The 16,942-nt window shown below is 31.7% G+C and overlaps 1 protein-coding gene and 3 pseudogenes across 1 annotated transcript; all 4 read left to right on the plus strand.

Annotated features, from left to right (window-relative positions):
- The first annotated feature begins 58 nt into the window (after window positions 1–58).
- On the plus strand, window positions 59–2,313 carry LOC127131561 (uncharacterized). Its single transcript, XM_051060475.1, has 6 exons — window positions 59–67; window positions 1,051–1,149; window positions 1,537–1,661; window positions 1,879–1,987; window positions 2,072–2,135; window positions 2,219–2,313. The coding sequence occupies exons 1-6, from the start codon at window positions 59–61 to the stop codon at window positions 2,311–2,313; spliced, it is 501 nt and encodes a 166-aa protein (XP_050916432.1).
- Window positions 2,314–3,158: 845 nt separating this feature from the next.
- On the plus strand, window positions 3,159–5,233 carry LOC127131562 (uncharacterized; annotated as a pseudogene).
- A 1,155-nt stretch (window positions 5,234–6,388) lies between these two features.
- Window positions 6,389–8,635, plus strand: LOC127131563 (uncharacterized; annotated as a pseudogene).
- Window positions 8,636–9,620: 985 nt separating this feature from the next.
- Window positions 9,621–11,867, plus strand: LOC127131564 (uncharacterized; annotated as a pseudogene).
- The last annotated feature ends 5,075 nt before the right edge of the window (window positions 11,868–16,942 follow it).

Below are 16,942 nucleotides of genomic sequence, written 5' to 3' on the forward strand. Positions count from 1 at the left end.
TGTCGGTGCTACATAGATGACAGAAAATTAGATGATTTTGATGTGAAGTGATGAAACCATGGCTTTGGTTTGTCATTAAAGTTTTCTCAAGGAGTCTGAAATCTGAAGCTAAAACATTTGAATGGGCCAAGGTTATTAATGGTGTATGGCATTTGATGGCCAAATAAGATGTTTGACATTAGCAAAATCCTTAGGGATTTGGAAATCCAGTATGCTTCTGTAGTTTAATTGTTAATACAAGATTACTTCAAAAATAATTGGGGTTACCGAATCTCATAGATTATTAAAATTACACTATTTGGATATTTTTCTAAAAATAATGCATTGCGGGGGATGTGATTCTCTTTAATCCCGAGGGTGCATTCTTGATACATGATATTATCACAGCCAGTTTATGATTGAATCAATTGGTCATTTTTCTTACCAGGTATATGGTTCCTTTTTACATCAATAATTTCCTCATATTTTAGCAGCTTCATTAGTCACCAATATAATCACTTCCATAATTGTTGAAATTCTTAACTGTACATCTCGTTGGTTTTGAAGCTCTACAATTGGAGGAAATAGCTTCCAGATTCTTATGTCAACATGTCAAAATTGGTCAAACTGTAAGTCAATTTTGTAATCCCTTGTTCATAAATAGATTTTGCATGCTTTTTCCGGTTGAAGGAATGAATCTGAAGTTCTATTCTAGACCCTTTATCTTAATTTTTAAGGTGTGAACTGTGAAGTATCAATTTGGGTTACCATGCGGATAATGTATTTTAGTAACAACCATATGAACCATGCATTTTTATTAATTAGTTCCCAATACTTTTCGTCAGTGGCTGCATGCTTTGTAATTTGTATATGACTAACTGGGAAAGAACAATTGGATGAAGGACCAACTATAGAAAAATTAAATCTCCACTTGAATAGTTTAATGATATATTCTTTAGTATATATAAAGACCCATTCTTTAGTTATGTGGAACTAAATTTAGCTTCTTTAAACAATTTTCTTTTAAGTTGTTGATTTTTGTATTTCTATAATTTTTTTATATTAATACAGAGATATAACGTGCTTTATGGATTTCTTTGCAGATTAGTTACTACTTCTGCTAGACAATCACAGGATGCATGGGGTTCAGCAGACTGGACTGAAGTCGAGGTAGCTATATACTATTACTACCAATCATGTATACAATTACTTTATGCATCACCGTTTTTAGGATAATCGCTTAATTAGCCTGTTTTATCCAAACAGGATCGGTAACCACTTATTCAATAACTCTATATTATATGGGACTTATTTGCATTTGGATGTCTGTCTTGAAGCTATTTGCATTATCAGCATTTCTTTTCTTTGTAAAAATAGAATTTTGAGTGGATAAGGGGATAAGTTCAACACACATTGTTTCCTTTGGGATATCTTGACCAACTTATTATTAAAGTAAGCTGAAACAACTTATGAGATAGTCATCAAATTTCAGATGATTCTATCTTTTTGAGAGCGTGTCACTCACTCACTAACTTTTCTATTCACAAATAATTTCAGGGATCATGGATTCTCAAACCCAAAAGCTCCAAACCCAATTTTGTTGTACATTTTGTGGGAGGTATATTTGTAGGAGCTGCACCTCAGCTTACCTACCGCTGGTTCCTTGAGCGCCTAGCAGAAAAGTAAGTCCATGTGGTATGATTATTACTTGTGTGCTTATTGAAGGCTTTTTTTTTTCCTTTTCTTTTTTAAATGCATATATTGATTTGTTAGAGTAGAATCTTTGAATGAACGCTGAACTTTGTTCTAGGAAATATTTCATATCAGGATCATTTGAGTCTCATATATCTAGGATCTGTAGTTGAAAAAATAGCTAACTTTAAAACCATTTGTTACTAGGGGTGTATTGGTCATTGCAACTCCATATGCCAGTGGGTTTGATCACTTCTTCATTGCAGATGAAGTGCAGTTTAAATTTGACCGGTGCTACCGCACACTACAAGAAACAGTAAGCCTCATCTCATTATCCAAGGGATGGCTTCTTTGTTTTTTTAATTTTCAAACAATTCATTAGAAGTACTCATTGTTTCAGGTCAAAGAGCTTCCTATTTTTGGTGTTGGCCATTCTCTGGGATCGCTTGTCCACCTCCTGATTGGTATATTCATAATCTTCTGTTACACTTGATTGTAAAAAGTAAATTGATTTGTAGATACTGAATTGCATTTGCTATTTAACCAGGGTCAAGATATGCAGTGCAAAGATCTGGAAATGTTCTCATGGCATTCAATAACAAGGTATTCATCCAGCAATCAACGAAATATAGCGCTGTCTAAGCCCCCCCCCCCCCCCCCTTAGACAGCGCTTTGGGCAAAAGCGCTGTCTAAGCCCCCCCCCCTTAGACAGCGCTTTTGCCTAAAGCGCTGTCTAAGGTATACCTAAAAAAATTAAAATAGGGGGGCTTAGACAGCGCTTTTGCCTAAAGCGCTGTCTAATCCCCCCCCCCCTTAGACAGCGCTTTTGCCAAAAGCGCTGTCTAAGGTATACCTAAAAAAATTAAAATAGGGGGGCTTAGACAGCGCTTTTGCCCAAAGCGCTGTCTAAGGGGGGGGCTTAGACAGCGCTTTTAAGATTTAAACAAGCGCTGTCTAAACCTTTAGCAGCGGAGGCTTAGACAGCGCTTTAAAGCGCTGTCTAAGGCTAAAAAAAGCGCTGTCTAAGGTCTTGTTTGGCGTAGTGAATCACTATAAAAACTTAATTGCATCCACATGAAGTTTAATCACAGTAGAAAAATGTTATTTATTTCAAATCTATTTTTTTCTAATTTATCTGGTGATTGTTTGTCAGGAAATAATAGATGTCAATCAAATATATGTAGAATCAACCAAAGTATGTGAATCAACCATTATCATCACTATGAACCTTGAAAATTCATATTTCTTTTTTGAATTTAATGATATTTTTAATTTGTAAATTTTACTAATTTATTAGTAATAAGCATATTAAAAATACAAAGTTTGGATATTTTTAAATCCTACATTTAATTTTACAGATAAAATAATATAATAGAAAATATTCGTAGTCAAGATTCAAGATTAATTTATTAGTAATAAACATATTAAAAATACAAAGTTTGGATATTTTTAAATACTATATTTAATTTTACAGATAAAATAATATAATGGAAAATATTCGTATTCAATATTCAAGAGAACGTCAAAGAGAAAGACGGACACAAAATGCAAGACATCGAAGACAACAGATGAGTGTTGAGCAAAGACAAGAAGAATTGGCTAGAAGGCGTTCGAATTATAGACAAAATAAAGACAAAGGAAAACAAGTTCAAACATGTGATCTTTATAATATGAGAACCATGATGCCATTTGAAGACTTGACAAATGCCAATTTTGCTTCTCGGTTTTATAAAAGAGCACATGACAATGAAGTTGTATCGAGTACTACATATGTCAGTCGCGTTCCATCCACGGGTTAGAAACTTTAAATTATTGTATAGATTATATTTTAATACTTTATGTTTAAAAAATATCAATTAATTATGAAAAAAAATTGGCTAATATGTTATTTCAATACTAATTTACAAATCAAAATTTTACATATCCGATTTTCCAACAAAATAATAACCACAAAGCAAGACCATTAATAAGAAATATTGATGACAATGATTATGGTAAGTATAATTTTGTCTATACTCAAATTGATAGTAACACACATTTAGATTTATATATTGTTGCTATTTTTCAACTATAACTCTATATTGAAGTCAATACTTTCTTTTATAGAATCACATTCGCAAAATATTAATTCACCTGTTGAAACTCACGAAACACAAATTATTTTTGATCAAGGTACGATTATGTATTTTAATCCATACCATATATTGTATGTTTTTATTTAAATATTATTTCATGTTAGTCACCATGTATATAATAAATATATTCCTTTTAATGCATGTTTTGTATGTAATAAAACACAAAATCATGATGTATTTTTCAAGCAAGACATAACATTGCTAGAAATTTTCGAAATACTGTTATGACAATAAAATCCCTACTTCCTACTTCGAGTGAGTGTAGCGATGCAATGCAAAATTGTTTCATAGAGAATATCAAGATATGTGTTGCAAAGGTGGAAAGGTGACAATTTCACAAGTGCCTGCTCCTGACGAGTTGTTACAGTTATTTTTAGACAGTTCTACTGAAGGCAGACATTTTAGACAACATATTAGAAGTTACAACCATGTAATGTCGTTTACTTCACTAGGTGTTCATGTCGACGAAAGTTTGATTGCAATTGGTCGTGGTATTTACACATCTCGTGCTCAAGGCGTAATTTATCACAAAATAGGAGGTTTTCATCCGAATCAAGGTTCAAGGCCACGTTACTTGCAGTTATACATTTATGATACCGATCATGAGCTTCAAAATAGGATGAGGGAAAACCCAATACTTAACCAAGCCGTAGTGTAGAAATTGCAAAAACTACTCCACCAATGCAACCCGTTTGTCATTGTGTTTAGGCAGCTCTCACTAGAGCCAAATATTGAAGAATGTAGGTTACTCATTAAAGAATGTTCGTCGAATCAACCACAATATAGTCTCCCTTCAGCTTTCCAAGTTGCAACAATTGTTATAGGCAGTGGTGATGAAGATACAATAGAACGTGGAAGAGATATAAATGTCATCAACTGTGATGGAAAGCTAACAAAGGTTCAAGAAACAATGGGGTTTTATGATCCTTTACAGTATCCTATATTCTTACTATCGAAACATATGGTTGGGACATAGAAACAAAAACTAATGTTGGAAAAAATGTTACATGTCGAGAGTACTACAGTTATGTGCTTCAGGTACACGCTGAACTATTTTTCTAAGAAATATAGTTCTAAATGTGTGAAAAAATAATTCAAGATTGATTACTTTATTCAATGTAGATTCGTCGTAATGATCAATTTGTATTGTTAAAATCGGGTCGACTTTTACAACAATATGTTGTAGACAATTATGTAAAGATTGAAACAGGAAGGTTGAGATGGATCCGAAGAAATCAAAATAATATTCGATCTGAGGTAAATCAGGGGTTACAAGATGCATTGCACGATGGGGAGAATAACGCAGATATTTAATATAACATACTATTTATACATGAAGAGTGTATACTTTATGTTTATACCACTATCCACACATTTAATTTTTATACTTTTCATATATTTCTGTAGATAATGTCAGACAAAGAACAATACTGCCATCGTCATTTATTGGCAGTAAGCAAGATATGATACAGAGATACCAAGATGGTATGGCCATTGTTCTTAACAATGGTAAACCAGACATATTCCTTACAATGACATGCAATCCTTCTTGGATTGAGATAACTTCCGAAGTAGGCCTCCATCAAACCCCACAAGATCGACCTGATGTGTTAACAAGAATTTTTCGATCAAAATTTGATCAGTTGAAGGATGATGTCATTAACAAAGGAGTCTTAGGAAGGGTTAAAAGTTATATGTATGTAACCGAATTTCAGAAACATGGACTACCACACGTTTATAGGCTACTCATCTTGGATACTGATGACAAGTTACGGGAACCTGAAGAGTATGATAGTGTGGTGAAAGCAGAAATACCACGACATGAATATTTTTTCTGCCATACGTTAACAGATTCTCTATCAGAAGTAAATCATAATTTTCAATGATTCTCTATCTTATCTGGTCACATACGTTAACAGATTATCATTCTCACCATCATTAAAGAAGCAATTTGTAAGAAAAATAAAGGTAAAATATTTCCATTATTTCATTGTATAATTTATGTGATAACTTCCATAAAATTCACTACTATTAACTTCCATAAATTCAATTTTTATAGACAGAGTATCACTTACTTGCATCAACAATAAATTTAATCATAATAGAAAAAGCACTATAAAAACTTGCATCAACATATGAAAATCACTATAAAAACTTAATTGCATCCACATGAAGTTTAATCACAGTAGAAAAATGTTATTTATTTCAAATCTATTTTTTTCTAATTTATCTGGTGATTGTTTGTCAGGAAATAATAGATGTCAATCAAATATATGTAGAATCAACCAAAGTATGTGAATCAACCATTATCATCACTATGAACCTTGAAAATTCATATTTCTTTTTTGAATTTAATGATATTTTTAATTTGTAAATTTTACTAATTTATTAGTAATAAGCATATTAAAAATACAAAGTTTGGATATTTTTAAATCCTACATTTAATTTTACAGATAAAATAATATAATAGAAAATATTCGTAGTCAAGATTCAAGATTAATTTATTAGTAATAAACATATTAAAAATACAAAGTTTGGATATTTTTAAATACTATATTTAATTTTACAGATAAAATAATATAATGGAAAATATTCGTATTCAATATTCAAGAGAACGTCAAAGAGAAAGACGGACACAAAATGCAAGACATCGAAGACAACAGATGAGTGTTGAGCAAAGACAAGAAGAATTGGCTAGAAGGCGTTCGAATTATAGACAAAATAAAGACAAAGGAAAACAAGTTCAAACATGTGATCTTTATGATATGAGAACCATGATGCCATTTGAAGACTTGACAAATGCCAATTTTGCTTCTCGGTTTTATAAAAGAGCACATGACAATGAAGTTGTATCGAGTACTACATATGTCAGTCGCGTTCCATCCACGGGTTAGAAACTTTAAATTATTGTATAGATTATATTTTAATACTTTATGTTTAAAAAATATCAATTAATTATGCAAAAAAAATTGGCTAATATGTTATTTCAATACTAATTTACAAATCAAAATTTTACATATCCGATTTTCCAACAAAATAATAACCACGAAGCAAGACCATTAATAAGAAATATTGATGACAATGATTATGGTAAGTATAATTTTGTCTATACTCAAATTGATAGTAACACACATTTAGATTTATATATTGTTGCTATTTTTCAACTATAACTCTATATTGAAGTCAATACTTTCTTTTATAGAATCACATTCGCAAAATATTAATTCACCTGTTGAAACTCACGAAACACAAATTATTTTTGATCAAGGTACGATTATGTATTTTTAATCCATACCATATATTGTATGTTTTTATTTAAATATTATTTCATGTTAGTCACCATGTATATAATAAATATATTCCTTTTAATGCATGTTTTGTATGTAATAAAACACAAAATCATGATGTATTTTTCAAGCAAGACATAACATTGCTAGAAATTTTCGAAATACTGTTATGACAATAAAATCCCTACTTCCTACTTCGAGTGAGTGTAGCGATGCAATGCAAAATTGTTTCATAGAGAATATCAAGATATGTGTTGCAAAGGTGGAAAGGTGACAATTTCACAAGTGCCTGCTCCTGACGAGTTGTTACAGTTATTTTTAGACAGTTCTACTGAAGGCAGACATTTTAGACAACATATTAGAAGTTACAACCATGTAATGTCGTTTACTTCACTAGGTGTTCATGTCGACGAAAGTTTGATTGCAATTGGTCGTGGTATTTACACATCTCGTGCTCAAGGCGTAATTTATCACAAAATAGGAGGTTTTCATCCGAATCAAGGTTCAAGGCCACGTTACTTGCAGTTATACATTTATGATACCGATCATGAGCTTCAAAATAGGATGAGGGAAAACCCAATACTTAACCAAGCCGTAGTGTAGAAATTGCAAAAACTACTCCACCAATGCAACCCGTTTGTCATTGTGTTTAGGCAGCTCTCACTAGAGCCAAATATTGAAGAATGTAGGTTACTCATTAAAGAATGTTCGTCGAATCAACCACAATATAGTCTCCCTTCAGCTTTCCAAGTTGCAACAATTGTTATAGGCAGTGGTGATGAAGATACAATAGAACGTGGAAGAGATATAAATGTCATCAACTGTGATGGAAAGCTAACAAAGGTTCAAGAAACAATGGGGTTTTATGATCCTTTACAGTATCCTATATTCTTACTATCGGAACATATGGTTGGGACATAGAAACAAAAACTAATGTTGGAAAAAATGTTACATGTCGAGAGTACTACAGTTATGTGCTTCAGGTACACGCTGAACTATTTTTCTAAGAAATATAGTTCTAAATGTGTGAAAAAATAATTCAAGATTGATTACTTTATTCAATGTAGATTCGTCGTAATGATCAATTTGTATTGTTAAAATCGGGTCGACTTTTACAACAATATGTTGTAGACAATTATGTAAAGATTGAAACAGGAAGGTTGAGATGGATCCGAAGAAATCAAAATAATATTCGATCTGAGGTAAATCAGGGGTTACAAGATGCATTGCACGATGGGGAGAATAACGCAGATATTTAATATAACATACTATTTATACATGAAGAGTGTATACTTTATGTTTATACCACTATCCACACATTTAATTTTTATACTTTTCATATATTTCTGTAGATAATGTCAGACAAAGAACAATACTGCCATCGTCATTTATTGGCAGTAAGCGAGATATGATACAGAGATACCAAGATGGTATGGCCATTGTTCTTAACAATGGTAAACCAGACATATTCCTTACAATGACATGCAATCCTTCTTGGATTGAGATAACTTCCGAAGTAGGCCTCCATCAAACCCCACAAGATCGACCTGATGTGTTAACAAGAATTTTTCGATCAAAATTTGATCAGTTGAAGGATGATGTCATTAACAAAGGAGTCTTAGGAAGGGTTAAAAGTTATATGTATGTAACCGAATTTCAGAAACATGGACTACCACACGTTTATAGGCTACTCATCTTGGATACTGATGACAAGTTACGGGAACCTGAAGAGTATGATAGTGTGGTGAAAGCAGAAATACCACGACATGAATATTTTTTCTGCCATACGTTAACAGATTCTCTATCAGAAGTAAATCATAATTTTCAATGATTCTCTATCTTATCTGGTCACATACGTTAACAGATTATCATTCTCACCATCATTAAAGAAGCAATTTGTAAGAAAAATAAAGGTAAAATATTTCCATTATTTCATTGTATAATTTATGTGATAACTTCCATAAAATTCACTACTATTAACTTCCATAAATTCAATTTTTATAGACAGAGTATCACTTACTTGCATCAACAATAAATTTAATCATAATAGAAAAAGCACTATAAAAACTTGCATCAACATATGAAAATCACTATAAAAACTTAATTGCATCCACATGAAGTTTAATCACAGTAGAAAAATGTTATTTATTTCAAATCTATTTTTTTCTAATTTATCTGGTGATTGTTTGTCAGGAAATAATAGATGTCAATCAAATATATGTAGAATCAACCAAAGTATGTGAATCAACCATTATCATCACTATGAACCTTGAAAATTCATATTTCTTTTTTGAATTTAATGATATTTTTAATTTGTAAATTTTACTAATTTATTAGTAATAAGCATATTAAAAATACAAAGTTTGGATATTTTTAAATCCTACATTTAATTTTACAGATAAAATAATATAATAGAAAATATTCGTAGTCAAGATTCAAGATTAATTTATTAGTAATAAACATATTAAAAATACAAAGTTTGGATATTTTTAAATACTATATTTAATTTTACAGATAAAATAATATAATGGAAAATATTCGTATTCAATATTCAAGAGAACGTCAAAGAGAAAGACGGACACAAAATGCAAGACATCGAAGACAACAGATGAGTGTTGAGCAAAGACAAGAAGAATTGGCTAGAAGGCGTTCGAATTATAGACAAAATAAAGACAAAGGAAAACAAGTTCAAACATGTGATCTTTATGATATGAGAACCATGATGCCATTTGAAGACTTGACAAATGCCAATTTTGCTTCTCGGTTTTATAAAAGAGCACATGACAATGAAGTTGTATCGAGTACTACATATGTCAGTCGCGTTCCATCCACGGGTTAGAAACTTTAAATTATTGTATAGATTATATTTTAATACTTTATGTTTAAAAAATATCAATTAATTATGCAAAAAAAATTGGCTAATATGTTATTTCAATACTAATTTACAAATCAAAATTTTACATATCCGATTTTCCAACAAAATAATAACCACGAAGCAAGACCATTAATAAGAAATATTGATGACAATGATTATGGTAAGTATAATTTTGTCTATACTCAAATTGATAGTAACACACATTTAGATTTATATATTGTTGCTATTTTTCAACTATAACTCTATATTGAAGTCAATACTTTCTTTTATAGAATCACATTCGCAAAATATTAATTCACCTGTTGAAACTCACGAAACACAAATTATTTTTGATCAAGGTACGATTATGTATTTTTAATCCATACCATATATTGTATGTTTTTATTTAAATATTATTTCATGTTAGTCACCATGTATATAATAAATATATTCCTTTTAATGCATGTTTTGTATGTAATAAAACACAAAATCATGATGTATTTTTCAAGCAAGACATAACATTGCTAGAAATTTTCGAAATACTGTTATGACAATAAAATCCCTACTTCCTACTTCGAGTGAGTGTAGCGATGCAATGCAAAATTGTTTCATAGAGAATATCAAGATATGTGTTGCAAAGGTGGAAAGGTGACAATTTCACAAGTGCCTGCTCCTGACGAGTTGTTACAGTTATTTTTAGACAGTTCTACTGAAGGCAGACATTTTAGACAACATATTAGAAGTTACAACCATGTAATGTCGTTTACTTCACTAGGTGTTCATGTCGACGAAAGTTTGATTGCAATTGGTCGTGGTATTTACACATCTCGTGCTCAAGGCGTAATTTATCACAAAATAGGAGGTTTTCATCCGAATCAAGGTTCAAGGCCACGTTACTTGCAGTTATACATTTATGATACCGATCATGAGCTTCAAAATAGGATGAGGGAAAACCCAATACTTAACCAAGCCGTAGTGTAGAAATTGCAAAAACTACTCCACCAATGCAACCCGTTTGTCATTGTGTTTAGGCAGCTCTCACTAGAGCCAAATATTGAAGAATGTAGGTTACTCATTAAAGAATGTTCTTCGAATCAACCACAATATAGTCTCCCTTCAGCTTTCCAAGTTGCAACAATTGTTATAGGCAGTGGTGATGAAGATACAATAGAACGTGGAAGAGATATAAATGTCATCAACTGTGATGGAAAGCTAACAAAGGTTCAAGAAACAATGGGGTTTTATGATCCTTTACAGTATCCTATATTCTTACTATCGAAACATATGGTTGGGACATAGAAACAAAAACTAATGTTGGAAAAAATGTTACATGTCGAGAGTACTACAATTATGTGCTTCAGGTACACGCTGAACTATTTTTCTAAGAAATATAGTTCTAAATGTGTGAAAAAATAATTCAAGATTGATTACTTTATTCAATGTAGATTCGTCGTAATGATCAATTTGTATTGTTAAAATCGGGTCGACTTTTACAACAATATGTTGTAGACAATTATGTAAAGATTGAAACAGGAAGGTTGAGATGGATCCGAAGAAATCAAAATAATATTCGATCTGAGGTAAATCAGGGGTTACAAGATGCATTGCACGATGGGGAGAATAACGCAGATATTTAATATAACATACTATTTATACATGAAGAGTGTATACTTTATGTTTATACCACTATCCACACATTTAATTTTTATACTTTTCATATATTTCTGTAGATAATGTCAGACAAAGAACAATACTGCCATCGTCATTTATTGGCAGTAAGCGAGATATGATACAGAGATACCAAGATGGTATGGCCATTGTTCTTAACAATGGTAAACCAGACATATTCCTTACAATGACATGCAATCCTTCTTGGATTGAGATAACTTCCGAAGTAGGCCTCCATCAAACCCCACAAGATCGACCTGATGTGTTAACAAGAATTTTTCGATCAAAATTTGATCAGTTGAAGGATGATGTCATTAACAAAGGAGTCTTAGGAAGGGTTAAAAGTTATATGTATGTAACCGAATTTCAGAAACATGGACTACCACACGTTTATAGGCTACTCATCTTGGATACTGATGACAAGTTACGGGAACCTGAAGAGTATGATAGTGTGGTGAAAGCAGAAATACCACGACATGAATATTTTTTCTGCCATACGTTAACAGATTCTCTATCAGAAGTAAATCATAATTTTCAATGATTCTCTATCTTATCTGGTCACATACGTTAACAGATTATCATTCTCACCTTCATTAAAGAAGCAATTTGTAAGAAAAATAAAGGTAAAATATTTCCATTATTTCATTGTATAATTTATGTGATAACTTCCATAAAATTCACTACTATTAACTTCCATAAATTCAATTTTTATAGACAGAGTATCACTTACTTGCATCAACAATAAATTTAATCATAATAGAAAAAGCACTATAAAAACTTGCATCAACATATGAAAATCACTATAAAAACTTAATTGCATCCACATGAAGTTTAATCACAGTAGAAAAATGTTATTTATTTCAAATCTATTTTTTTCTAATTTATCTGGTGATTGTTTGTCAGGAAATAATAGATGTCAATCAAATATATGTAGAATCAACCAAAGTATGTGAATCAACCATTATCATCACTATGAACCTTGAAAATTCATATTTCTTTTTTGAATTTAATGATATTTTTAATTTGTAAATTTTACTAATTTATTAGTAATAAGCATATTAAAAATACAAAGTTTGGATATTTTTAAATCCTAAATTTAATTTTACAGATAAAATAATATAATAGAAAATATTCGTAGTCAAGATTCAAGATTAATTTATTAGTAATAAACATATTAAAAATACAAAGTTTGGATATTTTTAAATACTATATTTAATTTTACAGATAAAATAATATAATGGAAAATATTCGTATTCAATATTCAAGAGAACGTCAAAGAGAAAGACGGACACAAAATGCAAGACATCGAAGACAACAGATGAGTGTTGAGCAAAGACAAGAAGAATTGGCTAGAAGGCGTTCGAATTATAGACAAAATAAAGACAAAGGAAAACAAGTTCAAACATGTGATCTTTATGATATGAGAACCATGATGCCATTTGAAGACTTGACAAATGCCAATTTTGCTTCTCGGTTTTATAAAAGAGCACATGACAATGAAGTTGTATCGAGTACTACATATGTCAGTCGCGTTCCATCCACGGGTTAGAAACTTTAAATTATTGTATAGATTATATTTTAATACTTTATGTTTAAAAAATATCAATTAATTATGCAAAAAAAATTGGCTAATATGTTATTTCAATACTAATTTACAAATCAAAATTTTACATATCCGATTTTCCAACAAAATAATAACCACGAAGCAAGACCATTAATAAGAAATATTGATGACAATGATTATGGTAAGTATAATTTTGTCTATACTCAAATTGATAGTAACACACATTTAGATTTATATATTGTTGCTATTTTTCAACTATAACTCTATATTGAAGTCAATACTTTCTTTTATAGAATCACATTCGCAAAATATTAATTCACCTGTTGAAACTCACGAAACACAAATTATTTTTGATCAAGGTACGATTATGTATTTTTAATCCATACCATATATTGTATGTTTTTATTTAAATATTATTTCATGTTAGTCACCATGTATATAATAAATATATTCCTTTTAATGCATGTTTTGTATGTAATAAAACACAAAATCATGATGTATTTTTCAAGCAAGACATAACATTGCTAGAAATTTTCGAAATACTGTTATGACAATAAAATCCCTACTTCCTACTTCGAGTGAGTGTAGACGATGCAATGCAAAATTGTTTCATAGAGAATATCAAGATATGTGTTGCAAAGGTGGAAAGGTGACAATTTCACAAGTGCCTGCTCCTGACGAGTTGTTACAGTTATTTTTAGACAGTTCTACTGAAGGCAGACATTTTAGACAACATATTAGAAGTTACAACCATGTAATGTCGTTTACTTCACTAGGTGTTCATGTAGACGAAAGTTTGGTTTCAACTGGTCGTGGTATTTACACATTTTGTGCTCAAGGCGTAATTTATCACAAAGTAGGAGGTTTTCATCCGAATCAAGGTTCAAGGCCACGTTACTTGTAGTTATACATTTATGATATCGATCATGAGCTTCAAAATAGGATGAGGGAAAACCCAATACTTGACCAAGCCGTAGTGTATAAATTGCAAAAACTACTCCACCAATGCAACCCGTTTGTGATTGTGTAGGCAGCTTGCACTAGAGCCAAATATTGAAGAATGTAGGTTACTCATTAAAGAACGTCCGTCGAATCAACCACAATATAGTGTCCCTTCAGCTTCCCAAGTCACAACAATTGTTCTAGGCGGTGGTGATGAACATACAATAGAACGTGGAAGAGATATAAATGTCATCAACTGTGATGGAAAGCTAACAAAGGTTCAAGAAACAATGGGGTATTATGATCCTTTACAGTATCTTATATTGTTACCGTTCGGAACATATGGTTGGGACATAGAAACAAAAACTAATGTTCGAAAAAATGTTACATGCCGAGAGTACTACAGTTATGTGCTTCAGGTACCCGCTGAACTATTTTTCTAAGAAATATACTTCTAAATGTGTGAAAAAATAATTCAAGATTGATTACTTTATTCAATGTAGATTCGTGGTAATGATCAACCTGTATTGTTAAAATCGGGTCGACTTTTACAACAATATGTTGTAGACAATTATGTAAAGATTGAAGCAGGAAGGTTGCGAGGGATCCGAAGAAATCAAAATAATATTCGGTCTGAGGTATATCAGGGGTTACAAGATGCATTGCACGATGGGGAGAATAACGCAGGTATTTAATATAACATATTATATTTATACATGAAGAGTGTATAATTTATGTTTATACCACTATCCACACATTTAATTTTTATACTTTTCATATATTTCTATAGATAGTGTCAGACAAAGAACAATACTGCCATCATCATTTATTGACAGTAAGCACAAAGATACCAATATGGTATGGCCATTGTTCTTAACAATGGTAAACTAGACATATTCCTTACAATGACATGCAATCCTTCTTGGGTTGAGATAACTTCCGAACTAGGCCTCCATCAAACCCCACAAGATCGACCTGATTTGTTAACAAGAATTTTTCGATCAAATTTTGAGCAGTTGAAGGATGATGTCATTAACAAAGGAGTCTTAGGGAGGGTTAAAAGTTATATGTATGTAACCGAATTTCAAAAACGTGGACTACCACATGTGCATATGCTACTCATCTTGGATACTGATGATAAGTTACGGGAACCTGAAGAGTATGATAATATGGTGAAAGCAGAAATACCACGACATGAATCTGAACCAGAATTGTATAAAGTTGTGTTAAAACACATGATCCACGGGCCATGTGGAGTATTGAATCAAAGCTCTCTGTGTATGAAGAATGGTCTTTGTAAAAAAAGATACCCAAAAGACTTTTGTGAAGAGACGCGTCAGGGAAATGACTCATATCCTGAGTACATGAGAAGGTTTATTAATCCCATTTTTTTAAATAGAAATAAGTATGTTGATAATATATGGATGGTTCCTTATAATCCATGGTTGTTGTTGAAGTACGATTGTCACATCAATGTTGAGATTTGCAGCAACATCAAAAGTATTAAATATTTGTATAAATATGTTTACAAAGGTCCTGATCGAGTTGCAATGGAGGTTCACAGAGGTACATGTATGGATGAGATTCAACAATATGTTGATGCAAGATGGATTTGTGCTCCAGAGGCATATCGGAAAATATTTAAATTCACACTTTACAAGTTATATCCCTCTGTTGAAAGACTACAAATCCACTTGCCAAATCATCATCAAGTGTGGTTCTATAAGCATCAAAGAATCACAGATGTACTAAATGATAACCAAAATGCAGTAACCATGCTCACTGAGTTCTTTGCACTAAACCAAATGGATCCACATGCTAGGAATTATTTGTACAGAGAGATTCCAGAGCATTATTGTTGGCTAAAAGGGGTTAAAAATGGCAGCGAAGACGGACAAAACGAAAAGTTATTGGTCGAATCTATACAATACCTCCTTCAGAAGGTGAGAAATTTTATTTACGAGTTTTGTTATCTAATTTAAGAGGTACAACAAGCTGGGAATGCCTTCTTACACATAATGGTGCATTTTTTTCACGTTCAAAAAAGCAGTTGAGGATTGGGGGTTATTAGAGAGTGACAATAGTATTCGTGAATGTATGCTTGAAGCATCAAATATGCGTATGCCATATGCTTTACGAAGGTTGTTTGTGACTATATTAATTTTCTGTGAACCAACTGATGTTAGAGGCCTATTTAATGAGTTTTATCCCTACATGGTGGAGGATTATCAAATGACAAATATTGTTGTGGGAAATAACTTTGAAGGTATGTTATTGAGGGAATTGAGAGATCTTTTGCTTTTATATGGAAAACTAATCAAAAATTATGATCTTCCAATATTGACAATGGAAACAAATGAAGTCGAGGGAGTGCCAACAATTATTCAAGAAGAGTTGTTGGTCCAAATTCCAGATGAAGAATTCAATCTATTGAGAAGTTAAATATGACCAGATGAGTGCTTACAATACAATTATGAACACCATCCACCAAAAACAAAGTTAATTTTTTGTTGTTGATGGTCTTGGAGGAACAGGTAAAACTTTCCTTTATCGATCTATAATGGCAAATTTGAGACGTAATAGTCAAATTGTCTTAGCAACAGCTTCCTCAGGTATAGCTGCTACATTATTACTTGGTGGTAGAACTGCACACTCTCGATTTGGGATCCCCATTGATATAGAGCCCATTTCTATTTGCAAAATAAGAAACAATTGTGACCTTGCAAAACTCATTAGAATAACCAATGAAATCATTTGGGATGAAGCACCCATGATAAATAGATATTGTGTGGAAGCATTAGATTGATCACTGCAAGATATT

Source organism: Lathyrus oleraceus, chromosome 3 (genome assembly GCF_024323335.1).
Source record: "Lathyrus oleraceus cultivar Zhongwan6 chromosome 3, CAAS_Psat_ZW6_1.0, whole genome shotgun sequence".
In the NCBI taxonomy this organism is placed as follows: Eukaryota; Viridiplantae; Streptophyta; class Magnoliopsida; order Fabales; family Fabaceae; genus Lathyrus; species Lathyrus oleraceus.